The sequence below is a fragment of the Protomyctophum parallelum genome (assembly GCF_964188405.1).
Source record: "Protomyctophum parallelum genome assembly, chromosome: 1".
Classification (NCBI taxonomy): Eukaryota; Metazoa; Chordata; class Actinopteri; order Myctophiformes; family Myctophidae; genus Protomyctophum; species Protomyctophum parallelum.
The window spans coordinates 31,440,001-31,455,740 of record NC_139697.1 but is presented as its reverse complement, the minus strand read 5'-3'; the positions used below and the strand labels follow the sequence as shown (position 1 = coordinate 31,455,740).

At 43.2% G+C, this 15,740-nt stretch overlaps 1 protein-coding gene across 1 annotated transcript in view; it reads right to left on the bottom strand.

The window, feature by feature from the left end:
- Positions 1 to 482: 482 nt before the first annotated feature.
- Positions 483 to 15,740, bottom strand: part of col8a2 (collagen, type VIII, alpha 2) — an 86,360-nt gene continuing 71,102 nt past the window's right edge. The window contains exon 3 of the mRNA XM_083775638.1: positions 483 to 7,220. Coding sequence (XP_083631764.1) covers positions 5,317 to 7,220 — 1,904 coding nt within the window. The 3' untranslated portion in view covers positions 483 to 5,316. The remainder of the gene's footprint in view (positions 7,221 to 15,740) is intronic.

Genomic DNA, 15,740 nt, shown 5'->3' with positions numbered 1-15,740 from the left:
TGCTTTTATGATCCCGTTAATATTAACCTTCCAGCAATATATATAAAAAGGATTATTAAGGCTAGGCAATTTTCAATCTGATGGCGGTTATTTGCATCTATAGGGAGAGCAACGGAGTGAACGGACTGACCTCATGTGTCCTTCAATGCCTGTTTCTTTTCACCTGACAGGGGGGAGCTTCCCCGTTGGATATAGCGTGTGGAAGGGACACGTTATTCCAACCAGTTCCTTTCCCCTCCCTCAGGTGCCCCGGCTGGCCAGGCAGGAGGCAGTTTAGAGACCAGGATTACTGCATGTTTTTTGTGAGGGTACCTTCTGTACCATAGGCCTGGACACAGAGAGAACATACACACACAACACACTTATGGCTCTTGCCTGACACTTGCAATTGTCCAGGGATCAATAAAGGTGTCTTATCTTATCTTATATTATAGATAAGAAGCACACAAAGGTCATATTAGAAAAAAGATTAGAGACGGATGTACAAGAAAGTATTTATTGATGTGGTATCAATACAATCAAGTACTGTAGATTTTGTATAAGCAGACAAAACATTTTCAATTAAAAAGAGTGCATTTAATACCCAAATTCTATTGCATAGAGTGCACGCAATAGCCATGTATAAGACGAAATCCTATAAGTTGATACATTGTACATTACACAAAAAAAGTCCACAAATAATCCTTCACAAACAATGCTAGAATGCTAACTACATAACTGTAAATGCTTTTAACTCAGCAATGGTGTTAAATATCATTTATACGTTCTAGGCTTCGGTGGTCGGTTTTGGCATTCCTATTAAATTATCACAAATGTATAAATACTTCATTAATTTCATGTGCAAATGGGAATGGCCGTTTGTATTTATCGAAAACTAAAACAAACAAATATCCCTTAAGAACCGAAGCAAGATTTTTTAATATATATATTTTTCTTCATTTCTTTTTTTTGTCCAGAAAAATAGAAAACAAGTCAAAGCAAATTTGTGATTGAGACAGTACATGGATCTTACTGACACTTGTTGATTTGCACAAATGGCAAACTCTGCAAGCAAGTGACATTGTCTATAAAACATGAAGGACATAGAGAGTAATAGCCACATGTAACTTAAATCGGCATTTCAAATGTCTAATAGGAGACAACAAACGATAAAAAACATACAAACAAAAATGCAACATACAGAACACAAAAGAAAGCCTTGAAATGTCTAGCAGACTCACACAAAATAAGGATAGAGAAACAGATTTTGGGGTATAGGTTTATGTAAAAAAAAAAATAAGAAAAAGATAGGGCAAGAGTGAGTGCATTCTTTGCATTATCTCAATGCAAAATACTGCTTTTCCAAAGTGAGTCAGGATGGTGCCATTGGTATAAAAATCAGAGGTTGCTAAATTGCCATTAATGCATATCAATTAAATCTAATGCATTCATTCCAATTGAACATATTGCTGATTGGCTTGTACATTGACGTTCCATCATTAAGGCATAAGGTAGTTCTAAATTCAGTGTGAATGAGACCATGCAGGTAGCATTAACTAGGCCTATAGTCAATGTGCACAGACCATGCAATACCACTTCTTCTTTGGAATCATTTTTGGACATATGCACATGAAGCTACATAGACAGTATTATGCCTAATTTATGCTCCGTCGTACGGTAAGTATAAATCAGTCTTTATGACCTCCGCATTTTCAACCTGAAACCCCTTCCATCAGTGTTAATGCTGATCTCTCCCCTAACTTTCTCTGACACTGCAGCCCTTGTCAACAGATATCTATGTCATAATGTTGTATGTGATCATACAGGTTTTTTTTTGTTTTGTTTCATAACTTGGTACAGCAAAGAATTATTGCACAACAATATGACATACAAAAAATAAAAAATATAATAAAAAACAAAACCTTGCTCAGTGTCGGTCAGAATTTCATGTAATGTCTTGTCCTGTGTAATGCAGTTGTTTCATTATCTTGTTTAAATCCTCTACTTATGACATGCACATATGCACATATCTAACCTATTTCATAACTTTGCATTACCTTGCGAAGGCACCTTTAGTGTGTTTAATGTGTTCTTCCTCTAAACCCAAAGTGTGGCCAATGCATAATTGAAGTCATGTCTGTTGTGGAACATTAACCGGAATGTAAGTGTTCAAGATTTTGGAACAGCAAGTTTATCATTATCCTTGCTGAACCTTTCACGACCTGAATGCCAGGGGTTCAATGTAACATAAATACATATACATACACACATGCATGGCCCGAATGCCAGGGCTACAATGTGACACAAGCACACGCGTACACACGCACACGCACGCGCACACACGCACACACACACACACACACACACACACACACACACACACACACACACAGCCTGAATGCAAAGAGAGCAATGTGACTGACACGCACATGTGCGCACGCATGCACGCACGCACGCACGTACGTACAAACGCGCACACGCACGTACACACACACACACACACACACACACACACAGTAACAGGTAGAAAAGGATACTTATAGAACATACAAGTACATGAATTCACACAGTATTTATCTCACTCAAATTCCTCACCCAGAAGCAATGAGTAAACCGCTCTCACCTCTGTGCCACGTCCTGTCCCAGAATCCTAGCAGGGGCATGTAAACTGTTATGCAACCTGAACCTATATATATTTCACAACCTGGGCCTCAGTCAGTCCCCTGACTTATTCATGGGAAAAATGTACATCAATTCTCAATTCCTACTGCGTTATTTGATACTTTGCGATGTTCCATCACTTGACAACTGCCAATATTCAAGCAGGGGTGGCTTAAGTTAGGTTCTTCCCTCAAAATTCTTAAAGGACAACTTAGGTTTATTTCAATCAAGGTTCATGTTAGGTTGTTATTAGAGAAAGTAAAATATGAGTGTTAAAGATGGAGTGCCGAGATTTGTTCCCCACACTAAAACATGATCATCAGATATTATTATTATTAGAGGAAAAACCTTTTCAAAATAGTGTACAGTATTTGTTAAAAGTGGCCAGTGGCCACGGGATCTATTGAATGTGAAGGGGGATACTAGGGAGATGCCAATGCCATACTGTGTGCCATAGGCTCAATTTGTCCGTTTGTCACCTCCCCCTTCACATTCAATAGATCCCATGATCTTTTGTGGCCAGATTAAATTTCCTGGGGTCTAGTAGGACTTTAGTAAGAAAAAAAGAAGAAGACATATTTAGGCACTTGTTCGAATGCCCCCTGTCAAAAATGGCTAAAATCCCTAAAACGAAAGAAAGCAGCAAATGAAAATAAATAAATAAATAACACTCATCTATATAGAGGGTATGCGCGTGACATCATCATCAAACCCGGAAGTTATGCAGGAAGGCCTACTGAGTGTCAAAAAACTACTTTCTGGCCTTGACAGCCCATACATCCAAACAGAGGAGTCCTATCTGATTGCATTAAACAACGTTAAACAATGTTAAACTCACTTTGCATGTTGCTTTGCCACTCGATGTGCCATTCACTTTAAGCATGCGCATACCCTCTATTACTTTCTCTAATAACAACCTAAAACAAGAACCTTTGTTGAAAAAAAGTTGCCCTTTAAGAGCGGCACTTTTGAAAATTGAGATAAACTTGGACCAATTGAAAAAAGATAGAACAAGGTGACTATTTCTTCTACATTTCCCATTTCACTCTAAACCAGCTTGTGGTGTCTTCCTAATTACAGTAGTATGTGGTTAGAGTGGGGCTTTCTAACTGACCAAATTCACATGGTGGCCATATTACCTCATACTTGAGGTGGGGTTTCCCAGCACCCTGAGTATGACTTAAGCCAAATTCCAATACCCCAAATCTCGGCAACTCGCTCACTCACACTTGCTCACTCCAGCATGGTGGAGTTACGAAATTGGTGACCTGCCGCAATATGTGACCCTCTTGTGGACTTCACATAACTTACAGTACATGGAGGTCTTTAAATACGTGGCCTGAAAACCGCTAGGTTGAACTCTGCTAATAAACAAACCACAAAATTTACATTCGGACACTGACATTATGTGATGTCAACACGATTGTCACATATTTCAGCAGGTCACCGATTTCACCGTAACACGGCCATGCTGGAGTGAGCGAGTGGTCGAGATTTTGGGTATTGGAATTTGGCTTTAAGCTCAAAATAGCTGACATGTGATTATGTTCAAAGTGTGCCATAACAATACAGACTGGTATGGTGTGTGTACTGTATGTAAATAACAGGGTGTCCTTGATTTCTTGGTTAGTATAGCGAGCGGTGACATGGTTACAGTTCAGGGCCATCACCGTGATGTGATTAGCAATATGATTTGCAATATAGCAGGCCATCCATCCACTAAAACTCATTAACCATTTGCAGACATCTGTATGTATTATTCCTATAACTATACTTTATGAATACATACCTCAATCCATGTTATACTTAAAAACAACAACAACAACAACACAATAATGCTGTGTTTGTGCACTATGCTGGTTTTTGATGGCTTTTACGGGAACTGGACTGTGCTTGGCTTTGAAATACAGAAAGTAGAAGCCTACAGAAACCAGCACCCAACAGCCACTAATTCCATCAGATCATGATGCCTAGTGCTGTTTAAATGTTAACATACTGAATGTTGAACTCAATAAAGCTTTTTCTCAGTATATTTCATAATATCGCTGTGTTGTTTTCTTGCCTACATTGATCTTTCCCAATTTAAATAATGTATGTGTGTGTGTGTGTGTGTGTGTGTGTGTGTGTGTGAGAGAGAGAGAGACTTCTGTGAGTTCGATGAAGTGACTGCGGCCTGGAGGAGAGATGTACTGTACCTCCCAGGGTGTAGAGATGTCATCCTACTGGTGTCAGGACATAATGGGCAGGATGTGCAGTCACACGGGAAGGTTTGTTACTTACACATTGCAAAGTAAGGCACTCAAATATTTGAATCCAATAAACAACAACAAGGATGACAAGGACAAAATAATAAAAAATAAAATTATAATAATTATAATAATATAAGCTAAAAACAACAACACAAAACAACACTTGAAAGACGTCGAAACGCAGAAAACAGCATGAAGTATCCTTCCCCTGCCTTTAAACATGTTCCATCTTTCTTTCACAAAGTTTGTCTTTTTTTCTTCTGTTTTTACTTTTTATTGCTGTTTTTGAGGGGAATGCTGATGAGAATGCTGGCAATAATATGGATAACTTTATGGGTGTTTTGTTGCTAATATGGCTGCAGGTATTTCAGGTTTTGGGCCATAATGAGGCGCCAGCGCAGGAACACGTTTGAATGAGAAGGCAGGGTTATGTAGGACAGAGCAGGAATCCTGAAAAGGACGAGTGGATGTACTCTGTGGAATAGAGGCCGTTGGCCTGATCCGAGGGCATCTGGACCCATACTTGGTCACTCTCCTTGAGCTCTAGCACAGCACTACCCGAGGCCTGGTCCATGTAGCCCTTCTTGTACTCGTCATAGGTGTAAGTGGCCGGCACATTGTTCTTGTACAGTGCCACCCACAAGCTGGTTCCCTTTACGTGCATGTGGTAGGCAAAATAGTAGACACCAGACATCGGAGCCGTAAACATGCCGGTGGCTGTGTTGTAGGCATTTTGCCCATTGTACAGGGTCCTGTCGAACTTGATGGGCATGCCAGACGGAGGGAAGGGAGTGGAGAGGATAGCAGTGAAGGCTGGTGCAACTGAGGCGGAGAGCGCACCGTGACTGTATACCGGCCTCTTCCTGTCGCCCGGCACCTCATCCCCTTCCAGCTGTGAATCGGTTGGCCCTGCCACAACTGTATGGCCGTTTCCTGGTTGACCTGGTGGCCCTGGGGGGCCAGGCGTTCCAGGGGTGCCGTTAAGTCCGGCGCCGCCTGGCTTCCCTGGAGGACCCTGTGGACCTGAAAGCCCCTTCTCCCCCACCTTACCCAGCCCTGGAGGCCCTGTGATTCCGGGTTCACCCTTTAGACCAGGAACACCCTGTGGCCCCATGGGACCTAGAGGACCCTGGAGGCCAGGGATACCTGACTGGCCCCTGGGTCCAGGGCCCCCCAGAAACCCTGTCTCACCTTTAGGCCCTGGAGCACCTGTCAAACCTGGATTACCAGGTAAACCAATCTGGCCTCCCTCACCTTTGGGGCCAGGTTTTCCAATAGCCCCATTAGGACCGGGGAGACCCTTGTCCCCTGGGAGGCCAGGTTTTCCAGAGAGACCACTGGGACCTTGATCACCTCTAAGTCCAGGCAGACCCGGAGGCCCCTGTGGGCCCAAATCACCTTTAAATCCAGGTAATCCATGTTTTCCTGGGAGCCCCATGGGGCCTTGAAGTCCTGGAGGTCCTGACTGTCCATCAAGTCCTACTTCTCCCATTGGACCTTCCATTCCGGGTTCTCCTTTGTCCCCAGGAAGCCCGGGTAACCCAGCATGGCCCTTGTCTCCCTTCGGTCCCATCAGACCCGGCTTGCCATAGCCAGGAGCCCCAGGAAACCCAGGAGATCCCCTGGTCCCCGCCTCACCCTTTGGACCAAGTGGACCTGGTCCTCCTGGTAAACCATCTAGACCAGGCTTCCCTAGCCCAGGGGGGCCTGGCAGACCCTGCAGACCCGGCCCTCCGGCCTCTCCTGGTTCTCCTGGTGCTCCCGGGAGCCCCTGATCACCTTTGTGGCCAGGCTGCCCACCCAATCCATTTGGTCCTGGTTTGCCAACACCTGGAGGTCCAGGTATTCCTGGACTGCCCTTCAATCCTGCAGGGCCCCTTATACCTGGAAGACCTGGCTTCCCATTCCCATTCTCGCCCCTGAGCCCACGATCACCTGGAGCGCCAAGGCCGCCCTTTAATCCTGGTTCTCCACGGGAACCAGGAGGACCCCTGATGCCAGGGAGCCCAGGTTTCCCATTCAGAGACAGGCCAGCGGGGCCAGGGAGCCCCGGTTGGCCCGGAAGACCTCTGGGCCCTGGTTCACCACGAGGACCGACTTCGCCATTCATCCCTGGCATCCCCTTTAGCCCGATCTTTCCTGGGAGACCAGGAAGTCCCGGCTTCCCCATTCCTGGAAAACCTGGAGGTCCCTGGGGACCCGTCTGACCATTGAGACCCGGTTTCCCCAATCCAGGTTTCCCTGGAAGTCCTGCTGGCCCAGGTGGTCCTCTTGGCCCAGGTTTTCCCTGGGGGCCTGGCTCTCCTTTCACATCCATCATGGGTGGCATATCTAAAAAGAGACAGGAATCATCTACTATTAGTCCAGAAATTGAATGAGATTTGTTCAATCTACCGAAAAGGATACAGCTAGCAATTAATAAGCTATCTCTAAATAATGGACGATTCAGTCTGAATCGGTTCTCAAATTTGCGGTTTTCCTGTTCCTGGGTTGAAAAGAAAAATGTGGCGGAACTCACATTTGCTCACCCAGTACGTTGGTTCGGCGTGACGTGTGTGCATGTTATTATTATTTGAATTTTGTTTATGAAAGGGGCGTGGCTTCACTGTTCTTATAGGGTCTGAACAAGCCCCCAGGCCAGAACCGCTGTGTAACAGTGAAGTTTACATTACCTGATGGTCAAAGCTGAGATTGCAGGACTTCCGCATTTAAAACGCTACTGCGCATGCTTCTATTGTCTGAAACGCTAGTACGGCTGCTTTTTTGGCTCCATTATTGTAGCCCATCCGGGAAGTAGAGGTACCATATAAAGGCTAGATAGCGCAAGGCGTCGCTCACCGGGGGCCATCTTGCTACAGTGAACTTTCCAGTACGTTCTATGATCTGTTCAAATGAAAATGTCATACTCTTAACTCGCTCAAATCTTGACAGATTTACAAGCGGTTTGGTTTATTACAAACGTTATTTGAAAACTAGATAAAGTGCCCCTCGGGGCACAGGTCTCCACCAGGGCAGGTCAGGTTGTGGCCTCCTGGTGGTGCTATAATAGGCCAATGTGGATGGCCTATACGCCTTGGATGGCAATTGGATGATTTGAGGCATTTTGTTCCAAAAATGTGTTTTGAAAAAATCCACCTATTGGTGGCACTATAACAGGCCAATGTGAAAAGGGTGGGATATATTCCTCAGACTAGTATAATGTCAGTGAAAGATTTCACGTAAATTGCACACTGCTTTCATGATTTGAGGCATTTTGTTCCAAAAATGTGTTTTGCAAAAATCCACCTGTTGGTGGCGCTTTAACAGGCCAATGTGAAAAGGGTGGGATATATTCCTCAGCCTAGTAGGAAAGTGCGTGAAAGATTTCACACACACTGCGTTCATGATTTGTTCAAAACGGGCCAATCCTGCAAATTTTGAAAGCCAATGTTAGCCAGGATGTAATATGAAATATCGAACAGATCCGTCTTGAACACATGACTATAGAGATAGTGTGTAACGATTTGCGGGATTTTTGGACAGAATTTGGTGGAGCTACCTGAGGCAATATGCTACCTGAAGCAAGATGGCTGCCATGTGGCGACGTCTCTCTCCATTGGCCAGCAGTGCGGGCGAAGCGATCTAGTCTTTTATCTGCCCTCTAGATATATTATAACTCTATGGGCCGTTTGCAGAAAGATTAAGCCTTAATCTGGTTTAAATCAATGTTTATCTATTAATCCAGTTGCACCAAGCCTATAGTTTTCATCCGGTTTAGTTTTAGTAAACTTGGATTAATGTCAATCCTGTTGCACCACTAATTTAAACTTTGATTTAAGTATCAATAAGGGATTAATTCTAAACTAGCAGGAGAGTGGTTTAAATTAAACATGACAGAGAAAACGAAAGTGCACCTCAAAGAAAAATTAGGAACCGTCTAAACCCAGTCGACTTTTATGATTATGATGAATTAAAAAGCACCGTCACCGTGGGGGTGGTGCGATCGAGGGAACAGATCTATAAATCTACCTCGCACCACGGAGTGACACTTTGTGAGCTTATATGCGACCTAAAACATTTCACATCAGCCTCGCGGTGGCGCCATAACGGGCTTATTCCTGTTAACTGCACCAATCAGTGTACAACTTTGCATGTGCACTCCCTAGAGGCCAAGGAAAAACCTTTGCCCTGCATTTTTCACATCTGCCTGTTATAGTGCCACCATGAGGGCAAGTTTTGCTAAACACATTTCTTTATAGGCCTATTACTCACACAGATTGTATCCATACAAGATGCAAATCGGTATATATACACCATGTGATCAACACCGATCTGTTAGATTTTTCATGTTCCATTCTGATTGGCTAAGCACATTCCCACTATGCCAAGGAAGAAAATATTAAGAAACCTAATATTTTTCAAATCAGTCTCATGGTGGCGCTATAACAAAAACTAAACATTTTGTCCAAACATCACAAACACTCCTATCCTCCTGGTGGAGACCTGTGCCCCAAGGGGTACTTTTTCTAGTCTAGTCTTGTCTTTCTCCTCCTTATTTGATGTATCATGGTGACGTACTGGTTGGTTGGTAGCCACTGGACAGAGGATCAATTATTTTATTATTTTTATAATGATAGATATAAATAGCCTAAAATTCTGGTCAAAACAACAACAAACAAACAAAAAAGGTAAATGAATGTAATCATGTAAAACCATAAATGAAATAAATTAAGATGAAATTAAATGAATGGTGCAACGTTTCAACCTAGGTCTTCATCAGACAAATGTTTTTCGAACAGACAAAGGAACAAAAATGATTGGCTAAGGCTAACAATATATATATAGCAGACGAGTCAGACGAAGCAAACCAGTTTCGGTTTGTCATATCTTGAAATATCTTTTTTGTTTTTCTTGTTTTTCTTGTTAAAGGAAAGGGGGGGGGTTGTGACAGTTTAAGGAAACCATAGCCTCGTAATTGGTTTTAATATTGTGTGATCTAAATTACCACTTTTTTTAGTATTAAAGTGAGGCTTTCTGTTTCAAGTCAAATTGAAAATGTTTACTTTCTGACATAGTTTGTACGTGTGTCTGCAAAGTCCAAGTAATGTTTTGTACTATGAAAGTCAATGGACAGGATTAGCCAGCCTGAGTAATCATCCCACATGTTAGTATACTGTAAATTGTCTCCCTATTATTCCTCCACCAGAATAGCTGTCAGGGACGTGTACAAACAGACATCAAAGAGAGCTTCAGCCCCTGCCCTTTTCCCCCGTCTGTAAAACAACTGCCCTCTACAGACCATGAATGCAGAATTTACTATGGTGAAAATAATGCAAATGCCACTCCTTTCCATGCCACACCGGAAGGCAGCATTCAGGAGAATTGCTTTTTTTGCTGCATTTTGCGTTGAACAAATTTGTTTCTATATACACGTTGTATACCGCATCTCCACTAGCTAAAGAGTGCTGGGTTGCGCCCCGAAAATAGCTGATCTACAAGCTCTCAACGCGTCTCAGCGCGACGTGTTGTGAGCTTGTAGTTCTGCTATTTTCGCTATTTTTGTCCAAAAGTGCCCTCTTACTGGATTTCAGCCCCTGCCTCTCTAACAATCTCTGCACGTCTCTGATAGCTGTAGTATAAATCACCACCATTTTTCAGTAGCACAACAGGTACAAAAAGAGATGTAGCCAAGACAAATGTTTGACCTTTAACGGAATGCGTACAGAGTCTGCCAGTGTCTGCCAGTGCTGACCAAGTGCTGACCAAATTGAGTTTTGTTATTCCATAGCTAATGCCTATAGGCATCATTCTGTATGATGTTACATTCAGAATGATGCCGATAGGCTTTAGATATGGAATGACAAAACTCAATTTGGTCAGCAGACATCAGTGTTGTGTTGCGTTGCGTTGTGGCGACCACAGGTCGCATGAAATTGTAAATTTTTGTCCGTCACTCAAAATCCCACATGGCCCGGACGGATAGCTCAACCGTCTGGGCACCTAGGCTGCCAAGCCAGCCGGACGGCGCGCCACAGGTTCGACTCCCGAGCCTGACGGCCTTTGCCGCGTGTCACTCCCCATCTCTCTCCCCCGTTTCTGTCAAATTACTGTACCCTATCAATAAAGGCAAAAAACGCCAAAAAGATATCTTAAAAAAAAATCCCCATACATGCAAAGCCCCCATATATGGTGCCCAGGTCTCGTAGAGATCCCCAACGTCATTATAAATGCAACCTGCTGTCGCAATTAAGCCCATATGTGGAGATCCATGATCATCATCAATATTAGCCAGCAACATTACATCTGACCTCAAACCCTCTGATCTCCATATATGGATATCTGTTCTGACATTCCATATGTTGATCCTTCCCCATCCATCCTTCCTCTTCGATGTCTCCCTTTTGAGTCTGACTGACCTGTCCATTCAAACTCTAGATGGGCCTGCCGCAAAGTTATTAGTGCCCATCAGCCGGCGAAAACTAGAGTTCTCAACAGTCCCAATAATTAAGGCCCGGCCCTACCTGGGCCCTCATCAAACCAAGTACACTCAAGAGACTACCCCCGCTGCCACCCTTAGATCTTCATACATGGAGCTCACCTGTTCTGACATTCCATATGTTGATCCGACTTCTCGCACTTCTCGCCCTCAGACGTCTTACGATGCTATGCTATGCTATCCACTAATAAACAGAGGGGAAAAGGCTCCCAACGCCACTTGAAAGCACAAGTATGAAACTTTTGCTTGTATTGCTTGGACCACGCCACTCTGACTCAGACATAACCATAAACAAACATATAGACAAGACCACAACCACGTTATAGTTGTCGGGAAACACCGATCCGACTGATATGTCCATATATAGGCATACACTGTATGGATCTCCAGTTGTCCAGAACCACTGATCCAATCGATGGATCGGATGACTCAGACATATCGGTTGGATGGGCGGTGCAATGTACTGTAGGTGTGAGGGCCTCATCATTCTAGATGTGTATATGTAACCCTAGCACATACATACAGAAAATACATCACACATATTTTTAATGTCGCTTAAAACACATTGACTTCTGCTGACATACTGTATACGTTTTTGAATAGCCATCTATTGTCTGATACATGATATATATAACGTTTCTGGTAAAAGATAAACATTGTGTGCTAATGCTAACATATGGGTTTCTTACAATGGAGGTCTGCGAGCCGGGAAAACGGAAGTGGATGAATAGTAATCTGCCCAATTCCGTCTGGCGCAAGCTAACTACCATCTGTGGCCACATGGTGGCAGTTAATGAGTGGGAACCGTTGGGAACCGGAAGGTTCCCAGTTCGTTCCCGGGCTCCCCCAGAGTTATAGTGTCCTTGAGCAAGACGCTGAAGCCCTAATAATTGCTCCCGATGAGCAGGCTGGTGCCTTGCATGGTTTCACAGTACACTTAAAATGTGTAGAAAATGGTAATTTAATGGTAATTGGTATGACTCATATATAGACCACACAGAAACTGCCAATTTCTGAATTTACCCAAGCATGAAATGAATGAAGCACAAAACTGCACAATTGGCCCTCATTCGCATTTGCTATAGAGAAGTCCACACTAATTATCCATAATGTATAAATGATGGATAGGGGGGCCTTTTCGTGGGGGGGGGGGGGGGGGTCAGAATAAAATTTGGACTTAATCGTCCTATAACGTTAGCATGCTAAAATACAAGACATCATTCTTGCATTAATGAAACAATAAATATGAAGTTTGAAAATATGTTTGAAATTCCCAAGCCTGCCGACTGATGAATGATGATGTTATTGGTAGGCAGGTTTCAGAACTGTCCACATGCAGCCGTCCTCTGAGACACTGAACAAGTAGACGCCATGCAGCAGTGCCATCTTATAAGTAAGTCCAATATCATACTATAGTGCTGTAAGGCCGAATGAAAGCGTTAAGATCTTCCTTATTGAACCTTCGCTAAAAGCTACATTTGTTGTTTTTCAACTCAGACCATGTCAATGAAAATTCAGACTGAGTGTCAGTCATTATGCATTATGATAGATATGTAGGCCAACAGCAAATACCTAAATATTTTTTAGCAAGTTACTGTGACCGAAAAGGATGTTGTTGAATGAGGCGCACATCAGCATCAGAGTCATGAACTATTTAAAATTATAGGCTAGGTTTCTTGTATACTGGTATACAAATTAAAATTTGCTGACTGAGGAAAAACCACGCCTCTGAAGATATCATGGAATCTTCATCACTTTTAGAGGTTGTATTGTATAATTTCAGTAATTCTGGATGTTTGCAATGCTGAATCAGTGCAAAATAACTCACACGACATAATGGATATAATTATACATAATTATAATACATTTTCAAAGATTAACAAAAAAGCAAAGCAATCAATACAGTATGTGGTATCTTGTGATGACTGTGGTCCCGGGAAAGCCTGACAGGAATTAAAATTAAGGCTGCTCGGGTTAAAATTAGGATCCATGCCCAAACAATTATTTGCATGACGAGCATGCTGACATCAGCAGCATCAACAGCAGGCTTATCATACTACAAGGAGCACATACGTCACCCATTTTCCACCAATCTTCATATAATTGGTCCTTACTAATCAAATCAAATCAACCTTTATTTACATTGAAGTGCTTCACAGGAAAAATAAATAAAATTAAAGCCAATTACATCAAGCAGAACAAGAACCATAGCATATGAACAAACATGAGACACAATAGGAATACGTAAATAAATTAAAATCAGATAACACTAAAAGCCTGGGAGAAAAGGTGTGTTTTAAGTAGGGACTTAAAGATCTCAATGGATTGAGCAGCTATGGGGGGAGCTCTGGGGCCGCTATGGGGGCCGCCACCGCAAAAGCGCGGTTCTTGTTCTGAGGGTTAGGCTTGTTGGTACAGTCAGCTGGGACTGGTCAGCAGACCTCAGAGCTCTGGGAGGGTTGTAGCGCTGTATAAGTTCAGGGGCGGGGGGGCAGGCCATTGAGAGATTTAAAAGTAAAAAATAGGAGCTTAAAATCAATTCTTTGTGATATTAATTTAGGACAGTGTGATGTGGTCCAACCTTTTGGTACCGGTGAGGACTCTGAGGAGGTGGGCAGCAGCATGTTGGACTATTTGGAGTGGTCAGAGTGAGGATTGGTGGATGCCATATAGTAGAGGACGTTACAGAGATGAAGGAATGGATAACTGTTTCAGGGGAAGTATAATAGAGTTTAACCTTGGTCAGCAAGCGTATAGTGATAAAAGCTTGTTTTAACAACAGAGTTTATGTGCTTGTCAAATTTGAAATGATTATGGAAAATAACACTAAGATCTTTTGCACTATACAAAAACACCTTGAAGACCCTAACAGGAGCCCTTGTAAAAGGTTTCTTCGACTGCACGCACCGCTTGGTACCACAGCACCTCAAGGGCACTTCAAACAAGGCTCCAGACTTCCCAAAACAAACTGGTAAGGCTTACTACTTGGCCTCACTCCACGAACCCACCTCACCCCTGCCCATTTTGACAGGCTGGAATGGCTTAGAGTTGATGACAGATAGGCTACAGCATCTTGCAATGGGTCTGGTCCACAAGATTTGCTACACCACCAAGATACTCATGCTTTGTTATAGGGTTGTAGGGAAATAATTTAAAATCACCAGCCATTTTGTTATGCAAATAGGTTAAAAACTAAAATTAGATAAAATGGCCTGGTTCCCGAATTTTAGCCCAACATGCAGGCCTCTAACAATCATATTTATCAGAATTCCCACCAGACTACATTGGGGGAGTGAACGATGAGCAGTAAGAGTGGGTGTGGCCATTTTTCCACCAGGGAGTGGTCTTGGTGAAAAATAAATGCTTGCAATCAACTCAGAATCATGAAAAATCCCTAGTTTGACCCCTCTAAAGTAAGTTACTCAAGTCCAATTTAAGCAATTTCAATTTCAATTTTCGAAAATCGGTTATCGGTACCCTAGCCTGGAACTCACCTATGCTTTTTATGGCATAGGCAGCTCCCGGCAGGATCCGCCGGGAGAAACTATGCGCAGCTGCGACATGAGACTAATTACTTAGAGCGACAGAGAGAAAGAGGAGTGTGTGTGTGTACATGTCTGCGTGTGTGTGTGTCAATTTAACAAAGGTGCAGACGATCAGAAATCAGCAGAGAGTGAGCAATGTTTGCGCTAGGCCTACTCTATGCCGAATTGAAGTGGACTCAGACCCAGACAGAAAACGTCTGGGTTTCCGAGGCTATCGGTACCCTAACTTTGATGTGTTTTAATGAGGATTCCCACGGGAGTTGAATTTCAAACTTTTTGTACATGTTATTAGAGACCTTTAGAAACACATTGGTGAAGAAATGTCTTGGTAATGATTTAGTTCCCAGATAGGTCAAATACCTGATAAAATGCCCTTACTACATGTACCTGTCTATTGTGTCTAAATACTTCCTTAGGGCGCGTTCGGAAATAGCGCACTGTGCAATGCAAACTAATAGGCGAGTGCGCTCCCGGTGCGCATTTCCGAACGCACCCTTAGGTCAGATTCTCACCTAATACTTCGGTAGACTCAGATCCGTATGGGCGGGGAATTGGGATTCTTGCCTATTTAATTGGCTGGGGTTTGCCTTCACACTGTCATTCGCAGCAATTGGAAACGCAGCAGGGGGGACCTTTATCAATGTGTTCCATTCATAAACTATAGCCTACACAGTGAAATCTATGGTGATAAAATTACACTCATAACGTACATGTGTCGTGCCGTCTGGGACCCCCTTCCCCCTCTCTCTCTCTACGCACGCAGCCGCCACACACTGTTCTTTTGGGCATGCAGCACAGCGCTGCATGAGCGCACTGATATAACTCCCCAGT